Source organism: Meleagris gallopavo, chromosome 5 (genome assembly GCF_905368555.1).
Source record: "Meleagris gallopavo chromosome 5, MGAL_WU_HG_1.1, whole genome shotgun sequence".
NCBI lineage: Eukaryota > Metazoa > Chordata > Aves > Galliformes > Phasianidae > Meleagris > Meleagris gallopavo.
Window position 1 is genome coordinate 40,602,941 of NC_139408.1, and position 20,163 is coordinate 40,623,103.

Sequence of the window (20,163 nt, forward strand, 5' to 3'; positions counted from 1 at the left end):
AGAATTGCCTTGGGAGTCTGCACAAAGCATGGGTGTGTCATTCCAGGTGTGCTTACTTGGGAACTGAACCAGCAAAAGGTATTAGTCTGCCTAACCCTTGAGCTTCTTCTGCTTTGGATCTATTCCCTGCATCTTACTTCTGAGAACAGTGTTTGAGTAACATCAAAAATACTGAGATAGAAAAACTTGAAGACTTTCCTCTTACCAGCTGAATCTGCTGCAGATGTTCCACCACTCGTCAGGTCCTCAGTATTAATTGATTGCAGATCTGTGTAGGAGGGAGCAATGCTGGGGCTGCTGGTGTCCTCCGAGTTGGTCGTCCAGCTGCTTTCTGATGCATGGGCTCGCCTCTCCAAAGAGCTGGAGGAGGGGGAAGTCCAGCTGGGTGCCTTTGGTGGAGACACTGGGCACAGGAAACAAACAGGCACCAGTGAGATTTGCAAGGCAATCACTCAGAAGCAGATGATCACAGCTATTCCAAAAGTACAGTACAGGACCCTGTTGAGACTCTGTAAATATAAATTCCACCAACCACAGCAACACGGTTATTTTTTAACAACACACAGCAACTTAACTAGCGCCTGGCACTGTTACTTTCCATTGTGTGCCTTGCACTCCATACTGCTGGCAGCTGCTGGCTTTCCTGTTGTTCAAGCATTGTAGAAGCAGCAGTGTTACTGAGCAGTTAGATTTCATGTTTCTCTCACTGCTGAAAAGATTTGAGTACCTGTGTTGTGCAACAGAGTGGAGTTCTTAGAGTATCAAAAAGTTATTTTATTATATTTAGTTAAGCATCTGCATCAGTGACACATGCACAAACGTAGCAGTCATCTTAAGAAAGATGACTTAAGAAAGTCCCATGTGGGAGTAGCACATACCTATTGATGTGAAATAGAAATGGCTTTTGTTTTCTGAATCTGAATTAACTTCATAATATTTCTGTTCAGTTTAGGCCAAAATCTCATTCTACTCACTTGCCAGAAGTTACACTTCAAACAGTAAGCTATGCTTAACCATCATCTCATGTTGATTAAACAGGCATATATGTCCAATACTACGAATGTGTTTTGTAAACTATCTGCCCACCATATCACTCAGATGTTAGGAACAATGGATGACTCCAGGGAGGAGGAAAAAAAAAGAGCATTAAAAATTCTTCCTATACTTAGGAAAAGTGCATTGATAGTGACAAATTCTATTTTAATCTCAGCATAGTAACTGTTCTCTAATTTAGTAAATTTATGTTTATCTTTTAAATTAACAAGATGAAAATGCATTCAAAAACAGCATTTATAGAACTAAGTGATACATACGTTCACATTTCAGCATGTAATACATAACCAACATTTATGAGGCTGAGAAACACTTTGGAAGAAAATGGCAAATTAATGTTCCAGAGGATTTCTCTCTCTGCTCTATAAAAACAGTGTGATGGGACACCACCTTCTTATGGAAGCATACATTTTCTGTGGGCATTGAGAGACTATGCAAACAGAGCTTGTAGGCTTACCAGCTCAGAAGTGCAAATTTATTTTATGTAGCTGTGCTATTATGCTTAGGAAAGCAAGCAGTAATCTATTTGTGATGCTACGTGCTGAGCTGCTTCGGAGTAGCAGAAGAGGAGCCGAGAGTTAGGAGATGTCTCCTTATCACAGACATTGACAGTTATGTTACAGCAACACAACCAAAAAATCCCCACTTCTCCATCCAGCAGTCCTGCACTGTGCTGATGTCTGCGAAGACGCAGCCCTTCTGTTAAATATTCTTTGAGGTATCTGATGAATCAACCCCAAAACTTCACCTGAAGTGGCTTTGATGGACAGAATGCTTCATGTGGACACAAAAGACAAGCTTAAATTCTGATCTCAATATGCAAACCAGTAGCAACGGTCATCTTATTTTTTTAAAGTGAGTTTTATAAAAAGGATCTTAGATGTAAATTTGCAGTGATACTTAATTTTTACTTTTTTTTTTTTTAACATACAAGATACATGATAATTCATATACTTATGTAATAATAACAATCTTTTTGTTAATTTGTTTTCTAAAAACAAGTGTTGCCTAATGAAGGAGACTAACTGGAACATCATTGCAGAAAGCTTTGATATATTAATTTCACTCCAGGTAATTTGTACCACTTTGGAAGAAGACCTTTTTTTTTTTTTCTTCCAAGAAAGTGTATTTTATTTTGGGAAATAGCAATCAGAGAGATTTTACCGTAATAGGCATTCTTTAGAGCCTTATAACAGCCAAATTCCACCTACCGTTGTCCTGGGTTCCCAACCTTGGAAAAATTTTCCCCATGCTGAATCAAACAACTATCAATCTCAGAAAGTGAGATAAGCTGAAGTAAATATCCACATGTTTAGGCTTCTCTTCAATGCTCCTGCTACTCTCCAGCCTCTTGAATTGCTGAAACAATTCCTAAATGGTGTAGTTGTTTTTCCTATTAATTTGGAATTCAGTCGATGTTAGTCGATGCAGAGGTAACACCATCCAATTACAGCAATTCTCAGAAATCTATTATTGCAGATCAGTTAGCAGATCTGTTATTAAGATCAGTGCCAAAATTGTCACTAAATTACAAATCCCACAGCACATGAAAAATCACATCATTGTTTCCTAAAGTGATAAATATTTCCTTCTGTTTGCATTTTACTTTTCTTGATCCATTTGTTCCTAATACATTGGCTTGGCTTTCAGTACTAATCTACTAATCAGTAGATTTACTTTTAAGCATTAGTTCCTTTTTGATGCTTTGAGAACGTACTCCTTGACTCTTGCACTGTATTCCAATAAAAATTGTTAGCATCAGTGCTGTTTCCCTTCCTATCCATTCTACACAGGATCTCAGCAACAGTTTGTCTAGTTTTCAGTTGATCTTGTGTTGTGTGTACTTTCCATTTTCAGACAGAACAGCACAAAATGATTAAATTGAGATGTGCCTTACTGAGGGACAGTCTCACAAGGGACATTCTGCAAGTCCAGCTTGAGCAATTTAAAACCATGGAGACAAAGCTCTTGGGAAGAAGGAGTGGGGGGATGGAGAAGATGATTGACAGATCTTGCCTTGCTCTAATTTTGGTGCTTTGCCAAATTCCTAATTGAATTCAAGAATGCAGCTAACACCAATAGAATATGAGATTGCAGCTGAAGGCCTGCTGTAGAACAAATGCAAATGTTTGTCACCAGCTGGCTGTGATCATTTGCTGATTATGTAATGTTTGTGATAGGAGTATTTGGGTGATTCTAGAATCCCAGTTTTCATTTTTGCTGTGTGAGTTTGTCGAGCCTGACTAGCTAGACAATAATTATGAGAAAAATCAGATTTCTTTTTTTTCCAGCAAAAGGGAGATGTGGAAGAAAGAAAAGCACAGTGCATCATTTCTGAGACTAAATATTTCTATGGCCTCACTCAAGAGCTACTGTTTCCCAGGGAGAAAGCCACATGATTTTGCAGCTGCCATTTGTCTACGCATGAACCTGAAAGGCAGATATACACTGAAAGAAAGATTTTGCTAAGCATTTACTCTGCCTGAACACGGTTGAAAGGTTTACAGAAATGTCATAAATGAATAGAGTGTGAGCCTTACAGTGGAAATAATGGTCTTATCATTTTTGCACCTCACATTTTAACCCTTCTTCTACTTTCTATATTCTCTGTCCATGCTTTCAGTGCTGTTTCTTATCCCTAGTTTCTGCTCCCTTGATAATATTGTCACTTTTGCCAAAACAAGGATCCAGCATTATAGCTTGCTTTTCTTTTAAACATACTACGTACAGGATAATCACCATTTGGCAGCTGTCTTTTAAATTAGTGGCTTTTTGGATGGTGAGCACCTTGGGACAAAGGTTCTCTTTCTGAGGAACGTGTATAGCAATACGATGGCACTGAGGTCAGGAAGTAGCACGCTCCTCCCCCCAGGACCTGCCCTCTGTTCTCAGGGCACTCATTTTGTAAGCCATTTTCAAAATGTGTTTCTATGCAGCCTGGCTGTTTCTCTGGTTAACTGTCCAATCAGCTGAGCAGATGCTTCAGTGTGGAGAGACAAACAGATGATTTTCCCAGTGCTGGAGCCCTGACAGGAGCAGAGCTGGGGATGCTGAGGCTTCAGGACAAGGCACTTCACAGCTGCCAACACAGGAAACAGGTTTCAAACACCTCCGTCCTCCTCACAGCAATCTGTCTGTTAATAGTTGGCGTTTATCCCCACCCCCCTCCTAGACTGGCTATTGGCTATTGTATTCATGTGGGCTGTTTGCTGCTGGAAATGAACAATTGCTGTCACTGCCACCAGCTTTCCAAAGAGCATGTCAGTGTGCCGTGCTTGTAACAGAAAGATTCTGGCCTTGCTGCCACCCACTGAAAAAAAGATGTGACCTGCAAATTAATTGGGAACAAAGCTGAAGCTTATCGTACATCTTGCTGTCAAGGCCCCCTCAGAGCAGACAGCCAGAGACAAAGAGCTGTCATCTCCTCTGCGGTGTGACCTCTCTTTGCTGGCTGTCAGCTGTGCTGGTTGGGCCTCTTAAAAGATGAGGTCCAGAGCAGGAGTGGAATTAGCTGATAAATATGGATTTTAAAATAAGGTTATGCACATCACCCCTTCTTAGAGAAAGTCTCCCTAGGCTTCCCATGCAGTTAATAATGAAACACTGCCTCCCACACAGTGACTACAGGGAGTAACAAAGCAAGGCTCCTGCTATGCCTGTCAGGGGAACCATCCTCCCCCATTAATCTCAGTTTGATGCTCAGTGTTGGAGTGTATTAATATTCCTTTACTTAGGCCAAGCACTAGAAGGGCAACAACGGGTGTGTTCCTTCTTCAAAAACAGCTGTGTTTTTTTACAGTCTTCCCTGACCACCTCTTTTAGGTTTCCAAGGGCTTTGCCTATGATCAGTGTACTGTGACTTCAGTACAAACCATGAGGCACTGCTCTTGCTAAGCACAGACCTTGAAACCGGGCCACGTTCCTGTAAGTACAGGAAAACAAGTAACAAATCATTAAATTAGTTTTAGGGAAGTTTTTTTGTTGTTGTTGTTGTTGTTAATGGCAAGCTTTATTTAGACTGAGCAAAGGTTTTCTGTTGTTTAATAAGAAGGTGAGCTTAAGGTTTTCCAGTCAACAAGGATGCCACAGGAGGAAGGAAATGTGGTTTAATAGCAACCAACAGATCCATTCAAAAAAGTATGCATCTGTATGTATCTGTATGAATAAGAATAAGAGAAAGTAGGAGAGTTTGTATTTCTTTCACAATAAACTATTTTACGTTATCATGAAGTTAGCTAACAGAGGTAAAGCAACTCAGTTTTACAGTTACGGGTGTTACTGTTTCTTTGTCATCTGGATCTATGAATATTTACAATTAAGACCAATCAAGAAATAAACATAGAAAGGTCTTATGCGGACTTTACGAGGAAAATCATTGCCTGAATATTCCCCCACATCTCCTGCACAAAGGTGGGACTGCTGTCTCAAGTGGACTAGCTGACAAGACCCATACAAAGAACAGATGGAAAACAAAAAACTCAAATCCCAACATAAAGTTGCCAGTCCAAGTATTCTGACAGAAGTGCTATTTATGTTGCAGAGAGCATTTAGTGGATTCAGTGAACAGAAAACCATAACTTTTAAACTACTTTTGTAACTAGAAGTACACAAGTGCAGTTATTAAGAGAATATCTCACCTTAAACAAGTAGTCAACTAATGTTTTCCTTGGGCAATTACTCAATAGTCTCGTCTAAGAAGGGACAGAAGTGTGTTTATACAGAAAAGCTGGAATCTCATACAGCTGTATCAGTTAGCACAAGCTGAGTAGGTAACCCAGAGGCTTTGCACGCATGTTTGAAGTGTGTCAGAAAGAACTTTTGCACTGGAGCAAAATCACATGCAGTCCTGGAGTGAGGATCAGTTTCTCTAGTCTGTAAATTTCAAGCTGCTCAAGCATCAAAAGGAAGCAAAAAGAACTGCATGCTAGCTATTGGTAATTCCAAGCTTCTGGCAAAAGCGATGTGGAGATTATGAGAGGATAAAGACAACATGCAATCACCACGCTTCCAGTTCCAGTCTACAGGGGCAAATATAGCACAGTTTCCTTTCAGATGGCTGTTCGTACTTGTACCTAAGAAACTTGACTACTATAAACCCCACTACGTTGTTTCTCCATGAATATATGTTGGTATTCTCCAAGATTGAATGAATCACAAGAAGCTTTTCGCTTTCTTTCAGTGGAGACATTAAGACTATGCTGCTAGGTCAATCCAGAACAATACTGTAAACCCTTTTGGTAACTCTGATGACATGAATTGAGTTAAAATACAGTACAAACTAATCAAAATTAAGCCTTTGAGGAACCAAACAACAAGGAAAATATTTGGCAAGTCTCACTGTATTTTGTTAAATTACTGGAGTGGATTTTTTCATGCATTTGCCTCACCTGCCTGTGGGTGAGTTGGTGGAGCATTGGCCCATGGTGCATCCTCAAACTGAACCCAAGCTCTGATAGATGACAGTAAATCAGGTTTGGGACACATGTGGTTCTCAAGCACTGTAGAATCTTCCTTTGGCTTGTCTCCTGAATTGTCTGGCTCTGTGCGCAAGATGTCCTGTAATTCTCCATCCACATTGCGATTCTCTTCTGAGGAAGTATCTGAGGAAGAAAAACATTTTTCCAGAGGTTCCTCAGTGCTACCTGAAATAGACACAAAAGAGAAAGACTGGTAAGAACTACAATTGCTTCACTATTTTTACTGAAATCGCTAAAATTTGCTATTAAACATACACAGATTTTTTTCCTTCACTTAATAAAATTTTTAACCTAACAAAAATTTTTAGCCTAACACAGGGCTTAGTTTTGTACTTAAGTGTAGTAGGTAAGACTTCTTTTGTGGTCAGCTGGATATTGTCTTGCACATCCAAGAATGGATTCAAACCTTGTAATGGATCTGTGCTGAGAGCTGGGAAAAGCACAGCTTTTTTGGCCCAACATTTTTGGCCCAAGTTCTCCTATTATACTGGGGTAATAAGGCACAATTCAACCTTTGCACATACCACTTCCACTTAGCAGGCAGGATCTACAGCACCATACGGTACAATGTTATGTTCCGTGGCGCTGCATATATGACAGTATAATTCAAAACAAAAAGACTTAAAGGGTTCAAAGGAAATCAGAGTTCTCTTACCTTGTGGCTTAACAGGAAGGAGCAGCTCATCGGTGAAGGACACCCACTCAGACTGGTGGGAGGCAATGACACTAGTCAGAGACGTCATATTAACAGCAGGCTACTCATCTTCACTCAGTTGTTATAAGAAGGAAGCAGAAGGGGAGAGAGGCACAGTGAAGATGAACCAGTAGAGGAAAACACTTGTTTTGTGCTTTCTTTTCTTTTCAAATGCTGTTAAGAAAAGATTAAATCATAACTTTTAGACGATTAAATTCAAAAACAATTGCTACTATTTTAATAATACAGACTATTAAGACACATTATTTACCTCAGGCACAGTAATACCAGAATGCTGCAATCCTTGACAGAGGAATGTCACTTCTGTCAAGAGGAGGGCTATACTTGAGCAACTCCCTGATTAAAGCATCTGAGCATCTTCAAACATCCTCATGTTAAAACAGCCCATCATAAAAACTCAGGGAACTGCCTCATTTAAACCCAGTAAGAGATGTTACAAGGGAATTCGCCCTAGTCTGGCAGATTTTCATTATGATGCAACTTAATCCCCGTCCCAACATATTGCCACATTCTTGTTCATCTTGTTGTACAAAATCTGATCCTTCTCAAGAACTGGCAATAATCCACAAGTCTCATTTTTGATAACATTTATGTAGCCAGTTCTGGAACTGGGATGGGTTGCTCATGACCGTCTTTGCAGTCAAGGCATGAAAGGATGTTCACTTCTTTAGCTGCACTTCCAATTCTCCTGCTTGACTGGAAAGTTATCTTTTAAGTTTAAAACACAGTGTCTTAAATCATGCCTGGAGTTAAGCATGATTTTGCTGCAACCCAGCAAATACTTCTACAGAAGTGGCAACATTAATTAGGATGTACTCCAATGGGATGTACCCCACACAGATCTGAGAATCTTCCAGAGTGGATAGGGCACTGCCAAGGGTGCTTGACTTTTGGCTAATAGGTGGGAAACTCAGAGCTGGGGAGTGAAATTCTCCTTTTACAAACATGCATGACTGCTTCAGATATGCAGGTTACTTCAAAATTCAGAAGACTAGTGACTGTATCTAGGAAAGACTGCGAGTTCTGCCCTTAATCATCTCAAGTACTGAAGCTCTTGTTGCTATGGTATGCGAGTGGTTCAGAATACTAAAACTCAGACTTGGCTATTTTAAAGGGCTTTAAGAGGCATCTCTTTGCCTGCTGTCTCTCACCTAACTTATTTTATTTTGGTGAAACTTCATGTTGTTGTACAAGAACAAACACTGAGATTTTTTTCTTACTCTGAACAGTGTCTAGGTCCAAAAAACAGAACAGTAGTTAAATACATTGACTCTTACAGGATTTTCTACAGGAAGTAGGCCATTCCATGATTATTCTATTTAGGGCCTCAAAGTTATCATACTGGTAAAGATCCATCAGCACATAAGAGTTGCTCAAATAGCTGAAGAATTCTGAAGTCTGAAAGTCACAAAATAGTCTGACACCTGACAGAGAGATTTCATGGGTTATTGTTCATTGTCTTAAACTGAAAACTTGACCTTCTAAAGCAGAAATTGAACATCAAGGACAGTTTCCTATAAACACAAAGAAGAGTTCCTCAAGATGGAATGCTGATGGTTAAAGGCAATTTGATAGAAGGTAGGTCTCCTTTCATTACAAACATTCCAGACCTTATGGCCAACCCCCCATCATTCCCTAATGCTGGGAAAACAGCCTGTACGTAAGCCCCAGCCTAGTTCTCATCCGCTCCCATGGCAGGAGCTCTGCATTCACAGATTCACAAAATGGTTGTGGTTGGCAGTGGGTTCATCTGGTCCCAATCCTGACCTTCTCTAGACTGAGCAGTCCCAGTTCTCTCAGCCTCTCCTCACATAATAGCTCTTTCCAGTATGTCCATATTTCTTGTACAAGGGCCCAGAACTGGACACAGTACTTCAAATGCAGCCTCAACAGTGCTGAGCAAAGCAGAAGGATCACCTCCTCAAATCTCTTGACCGTCTTGTAACACTTTACCTAATGCAGCCAAAAACACCATTAGCCTTCCAAGCAGCAGAGGCACGTTGCTGGCTCCTGTTCAATGTGGTGTCCACAAGGACTCCCAGATGCTTTACTGCAGAGTTGATTCTGAGTTGTGTGGCACCCAGGATGCCAAGGGGCCTGAGGTTCATTCATGTGGTGTGGGCAGATGTATTTGCCTGCCTTGCACAGAAATGATTTTGGGTGCTATTAATAGAAACTGCAAAGCTAAACATAGAAGTAAACAAAGAGAAAACGTACGATCTGATATTTTGAGTCCCAGGGACTCCATATGAGGGAAGGAGTAGATGACCTTCCTAACTTGTTTTTTCTCAAGTTACTATTTAGGCTGTTTTTCTTTTGTTTGTTTTGGTTTTAGCTTGTTTAACTCACTGTAAAAAGATATCTTTTCCTAACCAACTGAATACTCCTTTCTCCTGGAAAATCCTGGACAGAAGCATGAAATGACAGGAAATGAAACAGGAAAACAGTTTATTTTGTTCTTAATACACAGAGACGCCAATAGAACTCTTTTTTTTTTTTTTTTTTTTTTAAATGTCATATGAAAATAGCGGTGAAAGAAGGCAAGAAAGCAAACTCTTTCAGCTATGTATGTATGTGAGAGAATTACACCATTATTTTAGTACAAGTTAGCTCTTTTATCCTACTGCCCTGGGACAAGCATTCTGTCTAAATCCACTCAAAGGTACTTCACAGTATAATATCAGGCAGAAGCTAGATTTGTTCTGTTTGGTCTGCTCTAGCTTCACTGCCGGGTTTTTTCAAGGTGCCCTGTTATGTCAGCACCACAGAACCCTCCGATTACAGCAGAAGAAATGAGGTCCCCCAGCTTAAGATCCAGACCAAGCTGACGGATGTGCCTTTAGGTCTTCACACCCAACAGACTATTAAGTCCATCATTACATGAATATTGCAGCTATACAGCTTCCCCACCGCTGGAATTTTCTACAGACTTCCCAGTCTGGTATCTGAAGGCAGTTGTGCTGATGTACCAAAGTTATCACAGCTTTTAGATAAGCAGCCTGAAACTGCTAAGTAGCCTGAGTAGATTGCAGTGTCAAAGATTTCCAGAGCAGAGGCATTTTGAGAATGAAATAGGATGAAAAAAAAAGTATGGATTCTCTCAGCTTTCACAAGAAACCTCTAATCCCATCACCGGACCAAAATGCGTGTAACAGAATTATGAGTAACGTACAGCTAACTTCTGCTTAGACTATGTGGAAAAAATATAACTTCACCTCAAATCATTTTTACTTCTTTTGGCTTTCCAAAAATCACCCAAAGGAAAAAGAATCCCAAGCCAAGGCATTATGAAACAAGGAGCGTTAGCCAGCATGACACCAGTGTGACTGCACATTCCATTAACAAAATGATGCTGCGATCTGCAGTGGGGCCTACCTCTTCGGGATCCATTTGACAATGCAGATAAACCTGAATTTCTTAGCAAAACAAATGACACTCATTACTTTAACAATGTAGAGGACACTTTGCAAGTGAGTTTTGGAGTTTTTCTCCCTATCCTTTAAGACCTTCCAAACATCCACAGCTACTCCTAGAGCAATAAATTTTGGAGCCCACAAGGGCTAAGGGAACAGATAGATCCTTCTTTACTCCAAGTGAGCTACAGTTAAAGCAAAAGTTTATCCTATACGTCTTAAGCAAAAGGAGGCGAAAACACACTTCATGTATCAAAGTGTTCCCAGGCCAGCATTACAGAAATGGAATTCATGTCAGTTTAGATTTTGTTATTTCTGGATTTGCATTATGTGGATTAAGGTTTTGGTACAGAATTGGCAAAGAAGAAAAAAGGGGACTCATTTATTTGATTTTTATCAAAAAAAGTGATTCAAAATTGGTGAATGTGTGTGACTACTACTACACTATAACTATAATACAAAGCTAAATATTATACGTGTTGATCCTAAAGATCCCTATTATGAATTCCAGCATAGTGCTTTGATCACAAGGTCACAAAGTTCTAAGAGGCCTAAATTTCTGCTTCAAGTTTCCCTTTTTTACATTATAGTTTCACAGTGGAGAATGTGAATCGATGTGACAAATGGGTGACAGTTATTTCCAGTTCATAAAAGATCACTGAGCTGGAACAAAATTCCTTGGCCATTTAGTCCTCCTGATGTTTTTATTAATGAGATTACATTACTTAATCCCTTTTTAAAATTGATGAATGTTCACTTTAAAATGATAGACTACTTCATTAACTAGAAACCTTCTCTCATTCCAAATCTATGTAAATTCACAGTTTCTAGCCATTTCCTCTCGTGACACAGTTACTTGTCTCTCCTTTTGTATACTTCTGCTCTAGCAACAGAGGAAATATCCTCCTCCTTTGCTATTGCTAAGCCAGTAAGATATATCTGAGCAAGTCACATAATGACTTCTTGCCAGGGGTCTCACACCCAGCACTGTGTACGTTGAGCCTTCATTTCAGGCAGAACCATTAGGCACTACGTGTATACAAACCCCAACAGTAGTAACAGCGCATGGCACCACTGAAACATTTACAAAAACACTGTTCAAACTATTTAACTACTCACATAGTGAGACAGCAAATTCTGATATTGATCTTCAGTAAATTTCAACTAACTTCAACAGAAACAGCTTAGTACAGCTCATTGCTGTAAGGACTATGGATCATTTCTTCAACTGCTTCAAGTTACATATGAAAGATGCATGCTGCAGGAGGCCTTATCACCACTACTCAGAGAGGCTAGATTACAGTTACAAGAGAAAACAGGGGAAAAAAAATAGAAGAAGAATTAAAAATGAGATAATCAAATTCAAGTTTTGCTTTTCAAATGTAATATCCATATAAATTTGGAAGAAACTTGCTATAGACTAATTATATAATCTTACATAGCATGAAAAATTCCTGTGATCCATACAGGAATACTGTTTTCTTGCTTACACTTTCCCATATAACCCCAAGGACCTAAATGTAATTGGTTACTCTAGTTCTCATTTGGCTACTGCAGGAGTCAAAGATGACAAGGAAGAGGAATAAGTTAACACGTTCTGTTACGCATAGCTGAAAAAGAAACTAAGTCAAAAGAGCAGCAAAGAAGCCATGACTGACCATGGCTTTTGTAACAATGAAGTTCTATGGATTCCAGGAAGGTCTCAAGGAAAAATACGTAATTTTATTTTGACCACGTCTGTTTGGCAAACCTCTATAGACAAAACAATTCTAACAGAATGAACTGCAGAGTGATTGTTTCCTTGGGCGAATCTCCAAGTGAGCGAGAGCTCATGGATTTTTCCTCTCAAGTTGGCGTGCAATAGGCAGTGACCATCAGCACATTGCGGCCTGAATAATAAGCAAACTCCAAACTGGAAATTTGTTCTCAAGCATCAAAATAAATCCTAGGTATGTTAGGAAGCCACAGCAAGAACAAAACCCAGTGACAAATGACACAGAAAAAAAAGATGTTTGAAATAAATCAAAGAAGTAAGGGAATTCAAATTTTATTATGACAGAAAAATAACTGCCTGAATACCTCACATAAGATTATCTTACGAATGGCATAGATGATGAGAGGAGTAAAGTCTTATTTGATTATTGTACATATTTCCTGATATCACATTTTCTCCATGTATTCAGTCCCCTAGCTTATAAATTGCTCTAAGAAAGTTTCTGCCAGGTTTTTGAACCCATCCCAGTTCCCCAATTACTCCAATTTACATGTGCTGTTACATGAGTTCTGTGATTTCAGATTCAGCTGAAGAAGTTCAGCCACTATCTGTGCATATAACACTCATGTGAGAGCTCTCAATAGATAAGGACCAACTTGGCCTCTAAGGGAGCCAAACTGACTCACTTGTGGAGTTCCAGAGCCTCTGGAAGCAGGAACTCCCTTGCCTACTGCAGATTACTCTTAAGAAACAGCAACCAGAACTCTGTTCAGAATATGGCCATTTACTTTATGCCATTACCAGATAGGTCATTTCCACTATCCCATGGATTGATGGCACAGATGGATATTTTAGACAGAGATGAAGTGAGGAAGAGTGTGCTACTGATGATAACCAGAGCCATCTGGCACACTGGGTGACAGAGAATTGGTGTGGGTTTCCCTGAGCACAGGGCCAAGTGCAACCACTCTAATTAACAGCTTGCTTACTTTAACAGACTAGGTGCTCTGTCTAAACTTGCACTGCAATCAGTGACAGAACCAGTCTTAAAGCTGAGGTGACCTGAAATGCCCTTATTTTCTCCAGACCACAAAAATCCAATGGAACATAAAACCATGCCCCACAAAGACACAGCTCAGTTTTACTGAGCTGGATACTCATATCCACTGACAGTAAGAGAGTCTGTAGGTGATGTGTGTGGGTAAGGAAGTCATAAGCATCTCCCTCAAGAATATCTGCATCAAGTCTAATATCTGAAAAGTCAATAGCTGTCGTTTTCTGTACTTCACAATTTATCTGACACAGAAGCTCCTCTATTTTTCAGAAAGAGCATCTTAGATTCTCTCCTGCAGACAACACCAGGATATTCAGACCAGGATATTCAGAAGGCAATAGTCTTTCTCTTTTTGCTTTTTTTTCCTTTAGAAATACACATAACCAGATTCAATGAGACATGATACTATTTAATAGGCTTCAAAATCTGATACTGGAAGAAAAACATCAACCTCTTCCTTTATTCTTTGTAGTCTCAAGCACTTGAGTAACATAGAAAGGTAGTGTAGAAGGGAAGAAATACAGAAAAAGAAAGAATCAAATTTACTTATTTCTTCCTCAATGATTACAAGTAAGGCTTAACAGGCAGAAACTAAGGGAAAATGCTAGACAAAAATGTTTGGCAATGATCATTCAAATTCTCAGTCACGTCAGCAACTCTACATTTCAGGACTCTTTAAATATGGCTCACATTGTGTGCAGTATGCATTCAAAGCACGACTGAAGCCTCTGGCCATGTAAGTGCATTATAACCAGAAGGATAATTTCCCAAACTGCAGCCTTCAAGCTCAAACCAGAATTTGAAGCAAAGACCAGCCTTTGTCAAATCTTTATGGTTTCTCTTACCATATAGAGCAGCAGTGCTTTAAAACTGAACTGGGGGGGGGGGGGGGGGGGGGGGAAATCACAAAAAAACAGGCAAGATGCTAATTTACCTAGCATATTTAAAATCTGTGGATTTTCTTCCCCATCACTACTGCACAAATTGAGAGCAAATACTGATCCCAGACTTCCATACATTATTACTATGCACATCACAAACTCTCTCTGACCCACATTCACTTTAATTCACAAAAGGTTGATTTATTTCGCTACAGTAACTGACATCCCAATCCACAATATAGGGGGAGAGGGGGGAAACTGAGCTTAAAAATTGGTTTATTCTGTCAAACCCCCAAAAGTGAATCATATAAGGAATATATTTATCAAAAGAGAGAATCCCCTGAGCACCCTGCTTTGCACAGGGTATTTTCATAGGCTGGTCCAATCTAAATCATGCAATTGAGCTACGCAGATATACTCCATTCACTCAATCCTCTAAAAACCATTGTACCTTATTCACTGTTGTGATGGTCATCAAGGTGTGGTTTTCTTTCTAAATCTTCAAGCTATCTCAGTGAAATAAAAAGCACGGTGTTGTACAATTAACCACTCCAAAAAAACTGTCACTTCAGTGTGCCATCACCCAGAACAGCTGTCCACAGGTAAGCACAGATCACAAAGCACACATTCTTCTTCTAAACTGAAGCTAGTGACAAAAGAAAGTGATCGTACATTTACTGAAATACAGTGCTGGATGATACACACTGTTGTAGTAAGCACACAGCCTGGCTTGCATGAAATGTCATCCTACTCTGCCAAATACTAAAATTCCAGCAGTGTCTGTATATCTTGCCACAGACTACTCCTTTACCAGAATCCAGTGCAAAACCAATATTGCCTCCATCAGTGAAAGGAGAGCCAGCATAACTCCTCCACTACCTCAGGACTGATTTTTGTTGCACAAATGACATCAAGACTTTACCTTCTGGTTTACAGCCAAGTTCAATCCTATTGTTCATGCTAGAAATTTGGTGAAAACCTTTTGTTGAAAACGGTGGGTATAATCAGTTGCCATCAATGAGCTTTAGTTAAACTCATTTTGGACTAAGAGAACACGAAAAAGAAGTCAGGCCCTCCCTCAAACACTAGTCACATTCAAGACAAGGCAAGAAGTGGATCATTCAGACAGAGATGCTTCACTGGAGGCTGAATGCCTATAGAGCGGATGGGCATTCATCTGGCTGAGCAGTATGAACAGGACGGGAGAACAGATTCTGAGTGACTGGAAAACACAGAATCCAACTGTGAAAGCAGAGAAAAAACAAGGAGCATTGAGGAAGCGATGCAGCCTTGAAAGAAAGCAGTTTGTCTGTGTTGAATGTTGGTTAGAAAGAGAGATTGGGAACACTGAGGCAGAAAGTCCTGTTCATATTTTCTCTGTATTTCCATGTCAGTAACAACCACATCTATATATAACTTCTATGTACCTATACTTTTCTATGACATCTTTGATAACTTCAAAGCTGAATCTGCAGTACATTTCAAAGGGATCAAGATTAAAAAAGGATTGCGCTGTGAGGGAGATACTATCTGAGGGCTATGCACACAGGCAATCTTAAAACGTGAGGTAGTCTTCTAGCCTGAGGAGGTGCTGCTTAATTATTTAAAGCCAGACAAAATACAGCAACTCTGGAAGAGGTATCAGGGGAACAAGCTTGCCCTGGCAGAAAATTCCTGGGATGATCCAACTGGTCTTTCCTCATTTCCAGCCTCTGGAGAGCCAATTGCAATTATGCAACTTAGTGTCAGGCCAGGACACAGCAGCACTCCAGAGCAACCCACACACACCATGTTTGTTGTCACCCTTTATTTTAGATGCTCTAAATATAGGTCCATTACACTCAATGGTGCTGATTACTTAACATGACTGCCCCTACATTCAGGGGAATGGAAAGCACCTCTGAAAGGAAAATATGCTTGAGTAAAGGGACTCAAACAAAGATCTTGACCAGTCAAACTAATGTACAGTACAAAATAGGTGGGACTTTATGGTCCACCTCCAACCTAGTGCAGCCATGAGCCAACAGAGCTATTCTGCTCCTCAGCCCACAAGCTGAAGCCTCAGTTGCACAGCATTAACAGTTTACAGTAACATGACAGCAGCGTTAAAATTCTCTTTCCAGCTCTTGGGACTCAACTCCAGTAACTTTTGGCAAAGAATGTCTACCCAATGTACCAGTTTTGAAAGTGGGATACAGACAAGCAGTTGTAAAATATCTGAGATATCTATGTCCCTCTTCCACAGAGGCACAGATCCAAAGGGACCGAGACCCTCAGTTTGTTACCTGAGTGGACAGTGCCACACTTCAGCAGTTTTAAATCCAATTTCATCTAAATTTACCCAAGAAAAACAAACAAACAGAAAAACCAACCAACAAACAAAACAAACAAACAAACAAGCAAAAGCCCATTGTGAATAACTAGAAATTAGCAGAATTAAAAAATATTTTTTTAAGACCAAGTTTCTGATAAAAGAAAGGGGGTAGGGGAAATTAAAACTTTTAAGTCAGCTCTCATTTCAGTGTCACAGAAAACCTTCATCCCTCTGTTTGGAGCTGTAGCTACCAGAGGACTGCGGTCATTCTCAGTCAGTCTTACCCCCAAGCATCTTTGTGTCAATAGCTTGGATTGAGCATGAGGAATATTTGTAATCTTTTCTTGGGGGAAAAAATATGAATACTAATACGTCAGTGTCAGATTCTGAGTGCACATAAAGCATGGTAAATCAATTCAGATCAATCTCATTGAGTCAGTTAAATTAAATTTACAAAAGTCACGGAGATGAGTTAATTGTTAGGAGGGGAAATGTTCAGATCTGCCCCATCTATTCTTCCACAGCCTTTTCCTTCAATGACATTTGAGATTCTGGCAGTGAATAACCAATAAAACATGCGCCCAGATACTCTCTGAGCCCTTATCCCTCACACTGAACACATGTACCTGGAATGACATTTAGAGTATAGATCTGATGCTTTCATCATATACAGTTTTTGAACATGGGATATAACTTTTAGCCAGGTAAATACATGAACTTCAGTGACCTAGAAACAATATGGCTAGAATCAGAGAGGAAGGAACATTTCTGGTAGCAAGTTCCCTTCCTAAGGAGTAGCTGGTAATTAAAAAGCAACTAATCATTAAACTTCATAGTCCAAATTCCTCCCTGTAGCTGAGAAAAAACAAACCAGCCTTGTGCAATGGAGTTTGACCAGCTCAGGTTTCAGTTATACAGCTAGTAATACTGATTCTCTTTGAAAACATTTAGCACTGTTTTTTCCATGCATTTCAGTCACCCACATGACCACCAAACCACTGTGCAGTTCTGCAAAATGGTACTTTCTGTTCACAAGAAGCCCCTGCTCTAGACAGCGGGAGAAGAAAAATTGCTGTATTATTTACTCTCCCCATTTTCAAGAGTAAATTAGAGGTAAGGCTTTCATTTCATCTCACAGTTGGCAACCTCAAGATCCTACAGAGAGAATTAGCTTCTATAAATATTCACATCTATATTTTAGGTCAGCTAGATCTTGGCCCAAAAGAGCATAACAAAACAAGAAACAATCATAAAAAACTAGATCTGTGTTCTCCAACTCACCAGATAGGTCTGATGGGGACCTCAGCTCCAGAGCACACCACTGCTTTTGGGGATGAGACAGCTGTGGATGGCTACAGCACCCTCACCAAATCTTGAAGCCTATTGGTCAATTCTATCTTCAGCTTCAAGTCAAAGGAATTGTGCTGAGACACTGACTTCAGTTACCTTAATAAATGGAGATGAATCACATTTCACTCAACTCTGGACACCAGGGTTCAACACTTAAGATAGTCATCCGATGCTCTGTTTATAGTCAGTGGATGGAAGATGACACCTCCAGAGAACCCTTCGTCTGGTCTATTTTAGAACAAGGTGAATCCTCCCCATGTGATGACCCATGACAACTCACTTAGGTTTGCAAGTCTTTTGCACACCTAAACCAGGGCACCTGAATCTCAGTCACAAATAACATTGTGCCAATTCACAATTTCCACTTTTTTTTTTCAGCATTTTAGGAAATACTTTGCATCGAGCAAAGCACACACTGAAGAATTTTGGGCATGGCTGGCAGCAAAAACTCTTTCATTCGTGGCTCCCTTCCACCAACCATGTAGAGCTCACGCTTAAGAAACACCCATATTTCAGTAACCTACTTGCTATAAGATTATTTTCTATTAATGAAGCACCATTTGTCTCTGTTGCTATCCAAGGAGCATATGCATATGTTATCTCTTACTTTAACATTTTCTTTTTAAACTTTATGTTTTGGTGTTTGCTTTCTCTCATGATTTTGTGTAAATACAATCAAAGATTATGTTAAATTAAAAAAACAAAAAAAAAACCAAAAAAACAGAAACATGATTATATATATATAATATAAATAACATATATTATATTACATATAAGTTTATGCTAGCCTATCATTGGAGGCAGAGCTGTAGGGTGAAATACTTGGCATTAAGAGGGAGCTTCCACATTACTTTTTAGAGTCTTCTACTTCAGGTTATCTTCAATCAGATCCTGTGGAAGAAATTAGCACTTGGGGAACATCATGTGAGTGCCTGGAGTGATTTGTCCTCTGGCTTGGTTTCATTTGGAATCAAACCTGTTGATGCACTCTGATGTGAAAAGTGCAGCAAGAGTGGATTACAGGATGTTTACTGCAGCAGTGCATTCCTGTTCTAACACACTAATGGATGTGTATCCATGGTTCTTCAGAAAAGGAGGGAAGCCTGCAACTCTGGTTCTTACTCCCACAGCATTGCACTTCCTCAGTTTTTTTTTCTCCCAATTTCTATCAGAATTTTCATACCCTCACATTTTGAGAGTGAGGGATCATACGTACAGTTTATCTTATCTGCACATTTAAAAGATGAACAGTGAAAAAAAAAAATGGACAGCAGCAGCACATAGGGAATTCATAATTTTGGGGCAGCAATCTTATCTGTATAGACATGGTGGGATGGAATTGCAGCACACTTTGAGAATCCGATAAAATTTTTGAATATTTACACACTGATCCAGGCAAGTTCCCAGATGTGCTGCCCAGGATCCAAATGCACCTGGTCACAGACAGAGCCTGGAGACAAATACACTCATCATAATGCATTCCTCCCTTGAGGTTAGTTATATAAAGTTATTATATAAACTTCAGTTGTTATACACATTAGCAGAACTTGCTGTCCTTTACAGTACTACCCAGCATGGTTGGACTGCAAAGAAAACATACTAAGAAATCAGAAAACAAGAACCATCTAATTTTGTCATTGGGGATTTTATGATTCTTTTTTTTTTTTAATAATGCAAGCAATTCAGAAAAAATGCCCAAGAATTTCCTTTTAAGGGCTCTCCTTTCCTAGCTGACAGCAGAGCACTCTTAGGAGATTAGCTCACATACATTCAACTTCCACATAGCAAGGTTACATTACAAGATTGTTGCCACCACGTGAAACCTTACAGGTGTATAACTTGTATAACTTCTCTCCTGATTGTTGTTTGTTTGTTTTAATTACTATTTAAATTCTTCCATTTTCAAAGACAAGGTTGACACTGCTGCAAAGCCTGTTGCAACTTAAGGCCATCTCCAAGATCATAGTGATAGGACAAGAGGTGAAGAGACTAGCCCTCACCTCACCACAGCCTCTTTTCAGGAAGTTGTACAGAGCAATAAAGTCTCCCCTGAATCTCATCTTCTCCAAACTGAACAACCCCAGTTCCCTCAGCCACTCCTCATAAGACTGGTGCACCAGTCCCTTCTTCATTGCCCTTCTCTGGTTATGCTCAAAGGCTTCAATGTGTTTTTTGCAGCGAGGGGCTCAAAC

The 20,163-nt window shown here is 39.7% G+C and overlaps 1 protein-coding gene across 2 annotated transcripts in view; it reads right to left on the minus strand.

Moving 5' to 3' along the window:
* The window catches only part of STON2 (stonin 2), a 70,344-nt gene that overhangs the window by 47,675 nt on the left and 2,506 nt on the right, over positions 1 to 20,163 (minus strand). The window contains exons 1-4 of one of the 2 annotated variants that reach the window (XM_010711793.4): positions 17,903 to 18,037; positions 7,186 to 7,398; positions 6,441 to 6,695; positions 206 to 403 (exon numbers count right to left, since the gene is read on the minus strand). In XM_010711793.4, the coding sequence (XP_010710095.1) occupies positions 206 to 403; positions 6,441 to 6,695; positions 7,186 to 7,273 (541 nt within the window). In that variant the 5' untranslated portion in view covers positions 7,274 to 7,398; positions 17,903 to 18,037. Of the gene's footprint in view, positions 1 to 205; positions 404 to 6,440; positions 6,696 to 7,185; positions 7,399 to 17,902; positions 18,038 to 20,163 lie in introns of those variants that run through there. The other variant, XM_085225439.1, reaches the window with a different exon arrangement.